Genomic DNA, 10,005 nt, shown 5'->3' with positions numbered 1-10,005 from the left:
GTAAGGTGCCGGAAGGGGGGAGGGTCCAGCCGTTTGCCCAATTAGAAAACGAATGAGAACGGCGCGAAGGTAGGAGGTCGGAAGTCAGGAACTTGGACCGCTGGCGGAAGATGGTGCTACGCTCAAGCGTTCCTCTGAAACAGGTTGCGCACGCGCGTTTGCACTTTCTAGTGCCTTCTAGAAAAGGTAAGGCGGGGCTTGGGGAGTGACGGGGGGCGGGGTCGGCGGGGCCGTTTGAGGTAGACCTGGGGTTCCGAGTCTTTGTTTATAGTTTGTTTTCGTTAACGAAGAGCACGCAGCGAGTGTCTTTTTGTTTCCGGACTCATAAGTAAAAGCTCGAATCTGGATGGGACGGGGCAAGGTTTTCCATGGACCGTACGGGAAAACGACAACCACCCTTTTTAAAGAGAAGGGCGTGCGTCTTGCGTTGCCCCTTCTCCTCCCAGGGCCCTACTGGTGTACGTGTGTGGAGAGGGGTACCTGACAATGGTCAATCTACGCCTTGCAACCCGAGGGCCCAAAGAGAAGATATGCTGCCTTGCGTGCCGGAGACGCCGGACGCCGACAACAAGCGTCCTCTACTTAACGGCTCGCGCCCTCCCCGGAAGTTTGTTGCTGCTAAGTGTTTGGTTGGTTCCGACGCCTGCGTGCGCCCCAGCGTAAGCGCTGATTGGAGGAGCGGAGATGACAGATTGCACTCTCTACCACTCAGCGGCGGGGGGCTTGTTGGTTCCTGTCGAGGCGTCGATGACCTTACGTGAGCCTTAGGCTTTTCCCTAAGTAAACATGGCTGCGCCCAGCGAACCTCTGGGACCCCAGTGAGGAAAAAGGCCTGGTCTGCCCGAGGCTTTGTTTGCGATTCCCTCAACGATGGCGCTTCGGTCGCGATTCTGGGCGTTGTTGTCGATTTGCAGGAACCCGGGTAATTCATCTTACCACTTCTCTTAGATTTCTCCCCAGGTTCGCACAACCAGTGTGCACATGCAAGTCGTATTTCGTAGTCGACATTCCCCATCGAAACGTAAACCAGTTAATTGTGATGGCTCTAGTAGAAAGTTGCAGACCAATGGCTGTGATGACCACACCCCGTGTCCACACAGCTTTTTGTCCCCTTTCTTGCGCTCAAAGACTGAGGAGAGAGGATGGGGACAGGTTAGATCATATCCCTGTGTTGTCGAATTCATCATTTTGTGAGATCATCGTGGTTGATTCCATTCTTAGGGTGTCGGGCGGCAGCGCTCTCAACCAGTTGCAAGCCAGCGACGAACCCTGGAACGGACCCTGTGGAAAATGAAGCTGTTGCCCCAGAGTTCACCAACCGGAACCCCCGGAATTTGGAGCTCTTAGCAGTAGCCAGAAAAGAGCGGGGTTGGGGGACAGTGTGGCCGTCCCGTGAGTTCTGGCACAGGTAATTAAGTCTGCTAGTTATTGACCACAGAGCGGTGCAGGGTGCCCTACAAATTGCTTTCACCCGTTCTTTTAAGGACTGTGACAGGTATGGCTGGCGACTCTTCCCTCAGAAAGCCAACTTGTAGTGGATCTGGGGTGAGGGGCAAACAAACAATGAATAGGTATCATGGAGAAAATTTAAAGAGGATGATGTTAGAGTGGGGGACTGCTCGCGTACTCGCACCCCTCTGAAAATTGGGAGAGGTCAGCTACCAAGGACATTCCCAGCAGAGGAGACACCTAGAGTGGTCATGAGCTTGGTATGTTTGAGGAGCTGAAAGTCATGTGTACTTTGAGCTCAGAAGGCCAAGGAGTGGATAGAGTAAGGTGGAATAGAGAGGTAGGTAGAAGACAAATTGTTATCTTTGCAAGTCAAGTACGCACTTTAGGCGTATTTTTACTGCAGTGGAAACTATTTAGATTGAAAATTTGAGTCTGAATGGAAGATCATTCTGGTTCCTTTAAGGAGAACGGAATTAAAGGGGCAGTGGTAGAAGCAGGAAGAGCAGTGAGGAGTCTGTCTATTCTTTGTTATAAAGATGGCTAATTATTGAATACCTTGTATTTGCAAGGAACTATGGCAGGTATTTTATATGTATTTTCTCATTTAATCCTTAAAACTACTTTTTGAAGCAGATGCAATGATTTTTCCTATTTTATAGGAGCAGTGGAGTTGAGGCTTAAGGAGACAGGGTGAATAAGTGCCAGAGCCAAAAGTCAATCAGCTTTATCTGACCTCAGAGGTAGAACACTAAATTATTACCACTATGCTGCAGCATGTTGGTGTTTATCTGCTGCTTCTCTATGTGGTAAGGATTCATTAAAAGTAGAGTGTTTCTTAAAAAAACAAACAGACAAACACAAAAGGGTAAAACCCAGGAGTCCTGGGGGGAAAAAAAAAAAGAATGTTTTTCTTTTTTTTCTTTTTTTTTTTTTTTTTAGGGCCCCACCTGCGGCATATAGAAGTTCCCAGGCTAGGGGTTTAGTCTGAGCTGCAGCTGCTGGCCTATCCTCAGCTCACTGCAACACTGGATTTTTAACGCACTGAGCAAGGCCAGGGATTGAACCTGCATCCTCATGGATACTAGTTGGGTTCTTAACCCGATGAGCCACAGTGGGAACTGCGAAAAGAGAATATTTCCTAAAGACTATATCAAGTTATAAAAGCAAGTTAGAGGTCATAACTGTGTGATAGATTCATTCAGTAAACATTAGGCCTTCATTAACTCATGGGCATCGTGCTAGATGCGGGAGATACAGAGGTAAAGTAGATGTCTTCCCTAGCAGCAGAAGTGTCACCACAGTGGTAGGGCAGATAGACTAGGAGTGGTAGAATGTTACTTTATTTAGTGCATATGGCGGGGCGGGGCCGGGGGGTGGTGGTGTCGCAGAAAGGGGGCAGGCTGTTTATCTTTGAAATAATCTGAATCTTAGCTCTAGAATTCTTGCGGAACACCCAAACTATTACTTTCACTTAATATTTGGATCATTTTAATTAGAGCTCCTCCCCTCTTTTCTCTCTCTCTCCTATTCACACTGTTATCAGTATAAAATTAGAAGTGACCCTGGAGATAATGAGGCCTACCCCTTTGTTGTACAAATGGTTTAAGACAAGGATCAGCAAACTCATGGGCCAAAGCTACTTGCAAATGAAATATTGTTTATATTTTCTTAAAAGGTGGAAAAAATATCCACAAAAGACTATTTTGTGGTTGTTCCTGGTGGCTCAGCAGATTGAGGATCTAGTGTTGTTGCTGCCTTGGCTCTTGTTACAGCTGTGGTGCGGGTTCAATCCCTGGCCTGGAAACTTTTATATGCCTCAGGCATCGCCAAGGATAATATTTTGTGACATGTGAAAATTGTATAAAATTCAAATTTTGTTATCTACAAAGAAAGTTTTTTTGGCACATTGCTACTGCTCATTCTCACCTGGCTGTTCTGGTATTATTGTGGCTGAGTTAAGTAGTTGATTCATATTGTTTCTCGAAAACTGAGTTTACTTCTTAGTAGGTTTAGGTGTCGCGCCAAGACACAACCAAGCCAAAGATCTAGAAAAGGATTTATTGCTTGCTGTAGATAGAACACTGGGGATCTTTCCCAAGGGATTGTCTCCCAAAATAGCAAAACTGGGGAAGTTTTAGCTAGGGGTACACGAATATTCTTGAAGGGGCTTGAGCAGGGGCCAAGGTTGATGGAGCGCCCTCTCTAGTTGACTGAAGTCTCGGGGTCAATGTTGTCAATTCACCCTCCACCTGGTGCAGAAGTCAGAACTTACCGGGTTGCGATGTATTTTTCTTGGGAAGGCAGTGGGGCTCTGTTTTGTCACTGAACTATTGTTTGTTGATTGCTTTTCCTTTGTTCGCGTATCCCCTTACTTCCCTGAAGACCTTTGATTACTAAGACCTGTTCAAGGGCAGCCATTGTGGCCACACTTTGATGACAGAATGGCTTAGTTTAGGCCAAAAATGGCTTCCCTTGTTAGAAAGCCATGCCTGGTTCTCTTTCTCCAGGGACCCCCCAGCCCTATGTGCTTATAGTGTGGCCTACAAATCCTAAGATATTTACTCTGTGACCCCTTCCAGAAAAAAGATGTTGACTCCTGGGTTAGGAGATTGTGGTTTTTACTAGGGCTACCAGCAAAACCAGCATTAGAACCCATAACCCATATTGCTTTTTGGTTTGTTTTTAAGCAAGACTTTTTTTTTTTGGCTGCAGCATGCTGAAGTTCCTGAGCCAAGGATTGAATCTGTGCAACAGCAGTGACAGCACCAGATCCTTAACCCTCTGAACCACCAGGGAACTCCAACACATTTCTTTCTTTCTTTTTAGTTTTTACTTTTTTATTTATTTTTGCTGTTAAGGCCATACCCATGGCATATGGATGTTTCCAGGCCAGGGGGTAGAATTGGAGCTACAGCTATCAGCCTACACCACAGGTCACAGCAACACTGGATGCCTGACCCACTGAGCGAGGCTAGGGATTGAACCTACATCCTCGTGGATACTAGTTGGATTCATTTCTACTGTATTGCAACCAGAATGCCCAGGTTTCTAATTCTAATGCTTTTTATGCTAGTTCACACTAAAAATCTTAGTGTAATCTCTGATTTCAGTGATTTCTGTATCATGAACATAATTCTAATTTTTTTTAATCTTTTACTTTTATATACTTTTTTCGCTGTTCTGCAGCATATTGCATTCCCAGGCCAGGGATCAAATCTGAGCCACAGTTGTGACCTAAGTTGCACCCGTGGCAACACCTGATCCTTAACCCACTGTGCTGGGCTGGAGATGGAACCTTTGTCCCAGCACCTCCAAGATACCACTGCCAACCTCATTGTGCCAACCTCATGTGCCACAACAGGAACTCCATGAACTTAATTTTTAAATGGGTAATATGTACAAATGTTATAAAATCCAAGAGGGAATATAGTTTGTGTTTTCCTTCTAGAGCTAGTCTGTGCACATATGTATAAAGTTGTGTTTTTTAAAATTACAAATTTTAGCACACTGTGTATGTTGTTCTGCACCCCCCCCCACCTCCTTCACGTGACCTCACTCTCCCCCAACCCATGCCCAGTACCCACACACCCACACACACTTAAAGAAATACATCTTGGAATAATTTTGTGTTTGAAACATTGGTTCTCAAGCCAGGCCTCTAGATTTAAATCCTAGCTCCATTACTTACTATTAATTGTAATCTTGCTGAAGTTATTGAACTTTTCTGTGGCAGTTTATGCAGCTTAAAAAAGAAAAAAAGAATGAATAATGGGATTATTTTTGAGACATATGCCTGTAAAGGAGGCTTTTTATGTATTATGGAAATTAGTCCTCTGAACAAAATAGGATTTAAAAATATTTTTTGTTTTATTGCTTGCCTTTTTTTTTAGGGCTGCACCTGTGGCTTATGGAAGTTCCCAGGCTAGGGGTTGAATTGGAGCTGCAGCCACTGGCCTGCACCACAAACACAGCAATGTTGGATCTGAGCCACATCGGCAACCTACGCCACAGCTCGTGGCAACGCTGGATCCTTAACCCACTGAGCACGGCCAGGATCAGAGCTGCCTCCTTCCTCATGGATACTAGTTGGGCTTGTTACCACTACAGAAAGTCTTCATTGTTTGCCTTTTGACTTCACTCTACTGATGGTTTTTGTTGTTTTCTTCCATACCATGCAGAAATCTCTGTCAAGCTTTTCTTTCTTTTTGCTTTTTAGGGCTGCACTTGCGTCACATAGAGGTTCCCAGGCTAGGGTCACATTGGAGCTACAGCTGCTGGCCTACAGCACAGCCGTAGCAACACAGCATCTGAGCCGTGTCTGCCACCTACACCACGGCTCCCGGCAACGCTGGATCCTTAACCCACTGAGCGAGACCATGGTTCGAACCTTGGTCCTCCTGTGTGCGAGTCGGATTTGTTAACCACCGAGCCACGACGGGACCTCCTGTCAATCTTTCTTTTTTTTTTTTTTTGTCTTTTGTCTTGTTGTTGTTGTTGTTGTTGTTGTTGCTATTTCTTGGGCCGCTCCCTCGGCATATGGAGGTTCCCAGGCTAGGGGTCCAATCGGAGCTGTAGCCACCGGCCTACGCCAGAGCCACAGCAACGCGGGATCCGAGCCGCATCTGCAACCTACACCACAGCTCACGGCAACGCCGGATCGTTAACCCACTGAGCAAGGGCAGGGACCGAACCCACAACCTCATGGTTCCTAGTCGGATTCGTTAACCACTGCGCCACGACGGGAACTCCCAATCTTTTTTTTTTAATAAAAGGCATATGACATAATTTGATGTTACGTTAAATATTTTGATAAGTAGGCTTATCTTACTTTGAGAGTATTTAAAAATTCTTCCATGTTGTCTGGGAGTTCCCGTCATGGCGCAGCGGAAATGAATCCGACTAGGAACTATGAGGTTGCGGGTTTGATCCCTGGTCTTGCTCAGTGGGTTAAGGAGCCGGCATTGCTGTGAGCTATGGTGTAGGTCACAGACGTGGCTTGGATCTGGCATGGCTGTGGCTGTGGTGTAGACCAGCAGCTACACCTCCAATTTGACTCCTAGCCTGGGAACTTCCATATGCCATGGGTGTGGCCCTAAAAAAAGACAAAAAAAAATTTTTCCCTGTTGTTTTCTAGTACTCTCTTTTGTTTGTTTGGCTGTGCTCATAGTATATAGAAGTTCCCCAGGCCAGGGATTGAACCTGCCCCTCAGTAGTGACAGTATTAGATCCCTAACCTGCTGAGCCACCAGGGAACTCCTCTTCTAGTACCCTTATATTATCTATTTTTATATTTAAGTTTTTGATCCATCTTACATTTATTTTGGTGTCAACTGGAAAATAATAACATAAAATATCTCTATCCAGTATAGGGTCACTGACTTAGCTCTTCTTCCTCAAATCCTTTTTTGAAGTACAGATGCTGTGTAAATAAGTTTCAGCTCTCAGAAATACCAAATTTATTCTGGATATTTGAAGTTAAATAGAAATGTTTGGTTTATTATTGAGAATATCCTTATGAAGGCAGAGGAAAAATACCCTTCCCAAGTAAAACCCAGGTTAAGAATGTTTAAGTAAATGAATCAAACATTGAATTCTTGAGAAATATCTAGGCATTTATTCATCTGAGGGCATTTGTCTTTAGAATGCTTTTATGAAAAAAGAAGTAAGGGGTTCTCTTGTGGCTCAGCAGATTATGGATCTGGCATTGTCACTGCAGAGGCTTGGGTCGCTGCTGTGGTGCGGGTTTGATTCCTGGCATAGGAACTTCTGTATGCTGTGGGTGTGGCCAAAAAAAAATTTTTTTTTTTTAATGCTTTTATTTTCTTCTCACCTCATTTAGGCTGCGAGTTATAAGGACTCAGCATCACATAGAAGCGCTTGTTGAGCACCGAAATGGCCAGGTTGTGGTTTCAGCATCCACTCGTGAATGGGCCATTAAGAAGCACCTCTATAGCACCAGAAATGTGGTGGCTTGTGAGAGTGTAGGACGAGTGCTGGCAGAGCGATGCTTGGAAGCAGGAATCAACTTCATGGTTTACCACCCTACTCCTTGGGAGGCAGCCTCAGACTCGGTATTTCTGTGTTCGTGTAACCTTAAAAGGTGTTACGTTAATTTTTGACATCAGGTACTTAGTGTAGGTCACAGATGCAGCTCGCATCTGGCGTGGCTGTGGCTGTGGTGTAGGCTGGCAGCTGTGGCTCCGATTCCCTAGCCTGGGAACTTCCCTAGGCCGTAGGTGGGGCCCTTAAAAAGGTCACTTTCTGAAAAACCAGTGTACGCTGAGAAGTTAGCAAGGAGCAAATCAGTTGTTTGTGTCCTGAAACAGTCAAGTGAAGTGAACTACTTACCGTCAGCTTGTGTGCTGACTTAATCTTTTCCTTGTTTCCTGATCTTCAAAACCAGATAAAACGGCTACAACAAGCTATGACAGAAGGTGGTGTGGTGCTGCGGGAGCCTCGGAGAATCTATGAATGAATCGGAAGCGTTGTCGGGGATTTGTGAATGTAAAAGCTGTCAGCTGCTCATCTCAGGAGAGCGCGTCTGGAGGAAGCGCTGGCTGGACAGTCCCTGCGGGCGTCTCCCCTCGGGATTTCTCAGTAGTTAAGGTCACCTTCTCCCCTTGTGCGTGTTGGTTTGTTTTCCACCAAGGCTTAAATTCTTCCCCTCTCTGAGACGTGAGAGAAGTATCTGAGAAAAGCTGTTGCTAATTAACTTTTGAAAGACATGTTGTTTATAAGTCAAAGAATAAAGGTCTATTATGAACTATTTTCTGATTAAATGAAGTTTTCTTTGCCTTTGAGCTCATGGTGGCAAGGAACACGAAAGTTTATGCAAAGCACTTGTGACAGGTTAGTCACGGCGGGTAAGCTCAATAAATGACAGCTGTTTTTGCTCAGGGTTTGGAGGTGTTTTTTTAGCTGGGAAATGTCAGCTTATAATAACCAGTCTTAGTAACGTGAAGATAAAAGAGGCAAATCCTAACCTCAGTTGGGCTCCTGGACCATAGTAGGAAGAACCAGATTTGAAAGGAGAAAGGTCAGCAGTGTGGAAAAGTGAGGAAAAGAAAGGGTTAGTGTATGCGGAGTTCACTGAGAAGTGTCAGTGTGCCAAGAGGTGCAGCTGGAAGTGTCTTCAAGTTGATAGGAAATTGGAGTGGGGTGGGTGGAACCACGGCAGCTGTCATAAATGAGTGCTTACAGCAAGGTGGTGGCTAACTGATTTTGGCTGTTGAAGACAAACGTGAAGAGGAAGAACTAGTAAGCAGTTAAGGTGACTTCTCGAGCAATCCCCCATATTTTATTTATTTATTTATTTAGTGTCTTTGTCTCTTTAGGGCTGCACTCATGGCATAGGGAGGTCCCCAGGTTAGGGGCCCAATCGGAGCTGTAGCCGCCAGCCTACGCCAGAGCCACAGCAACACAGGGTCCGAGCTGCATCTGTGATCTACACCACAGCTCACGGCAATGCAGGATGCTTACCCCACTAAACAGGGCCAGGGATCAAACCCACATCCTCAGGGATACTGGTCAGATTCGTTTCTGCTGAGCCACAATGGGAACTCTGCTATTGTCAATTTGAGTATTTAGTATGTTATTTTATTGTTTTGGCCCCACCTGAGGCATGTGGAGGTTTCAGGACCAGGGATTGAACTTGAGCCACAGCAGCAATCCCAGCCACAGCAGTGACATGACCAGGTCCTTAACCCACTGAGTGAAGCCAGGGATCGAACTTGCATCCTCATGGGTACTAGTGGGGTTCGTTTGTGGAATGCCCTCAACAAGTTATGTGCACCAACACTTAAAAAGCATGATTGATTCTGAGAGGCCTTCGGAATGCAATGACTTCGTAGTCCCCTTTTGACCAACCTGTGAAGAGCCATTTGCAAGCATATGTTGCATATGTTATAGTGCTAGTATTTTCCTCCCTCACTTTAAAGATGGGAGCAGCTCACTTTGAAGACCCCAGGCCTAGAAGGCTGCTCTAACAAGTGTGAAATTCAAGGGAGGAAGTGAAAGACGGAGACCAGGGTGTGGCTTTGGAAACTGACAGTGACAAAAACAGGGTTCTTACGAGTCATGCTCTGGGTGGGGATTTTTTCTGCAAGGAGTATGACCTACACCATCTCTGCACCAAGGATTCCTTCAGCTCGATGGGCAGTTTTTGAGGCTTTGTGTAGTGAGTTTGATACAAGGCAGTAATGATGCGATGACGTAGGGAAAAGACGGGGAGGGGTGGGGACAGGCGAAAGTTGGCAGTGACGGCGGCGCAGTGGGAAGAAGAGCTGATTTAGAAACAGGCAAGAAGTGGTCCCTCTCCCCCCGCGGTAGCTGCAGTACCCGCTTTCTGATTTTACTCTTTCAAGCTCTGCTTTTTCCTGCCATGCTGCTCTTAACAGCAGCGGTCTATGTAAATGACACTGACATTGCAGAGACCCTGCCACGGAGCAAGGCGTGGTCTAGGCTGCCCTTCACCCTGGTGGGCGGAGTGTAAGGTCAAACACCTGGAGGTGGGCAGGTGACCAGTGCAGCCCGCCGCCGCCAGGCAGAGGCCCC

General features: G+C 46.0%; 1 protein-coding gene across 3 annotated transcripts; it reads left to right on the top strand.

Moving 5' to 3' along the window:
• The first annotated feature begins 48 nt into the window (after nt 1-48).
• Nucleotides 49-8,218, top strand: MRPL18 (mitochondrial ribosomal protein L18). 3 transcript variants are annotated; one of them, XM_047769808.1, is made up of 4 exons: nt 49-186; nt 1,222-1,408; nt 7,292-7,523; nt 7,856-8,218. In XM_047769808.1, exons 1-4 carry the CDS (start codon nt 111-113, stop codon nt 7,925-7,927), a joined length of 567 nt encoding a protein of 188 aa, XP_047625764.1. In that variant the 5' UTR covers nt 49-110; the 3' UTR covers nt 7,928-8,218. The 3 variants fall into 3 exon arrangements, with proteins under 3 accessions (XP_047625764.1, XP_047625766.1, XP_047625765.1); XM_047769810.1 differs by lacking the exon at nt 49-186 and adding an exon at nt 295-922 and having other exon boundaries at nt 7,292-7,374; nt 7,856-7,923; XM_047769809.1 differs by lacking the exon at nt 49-186 and adding an exon at nt 438-922.
• The last annotated feature ends 1,787 nt before the right edge of the window (nt 8,219-10,005 follow it).

The sequence above is a fragment of the Phacochoerus africanus genome, chromosome 2 (genome assembly GCF_016906955.1).
Source record: "Phacochoerus africanus isolate WHEZ1 chromosome 2, ROS_Pafr_v1, whole genome shotgun sequence".
Taxonomy (NCBI): Eukaryota; Metazoa; Chordata; class Mammalia; order Artiodactyla; family Suidae; genus Phacochoerus; species Phacochoerus africanus.
This window is presented reverse-complemented; position numbering and strand designations above follow the sequence as displayed.

Coding starts and splice junctions, on each gene's coding strand:
- MRPL18 (XM_047769808.1), top strand. CDS start 111: ATGGTGCTACGCTCAAGCGTTCCTCTGAAACAGGTTGCGCACGCGCGT. Junction 187..1,221: donor TCTAGTGCCTTCTAGAAAAG/GTAAGGCGGGGC, acceptor TTCCATTCTTAG/GGTGTCGGGCGGCAGCGCTC. Junction 7,524..7,855: donor GGGAGGCAGCCTCAGACTCG/GTATTTCTGTGT, acceptor CTTCAAAACCAG/ATAAAACGGCTACAACAAGC.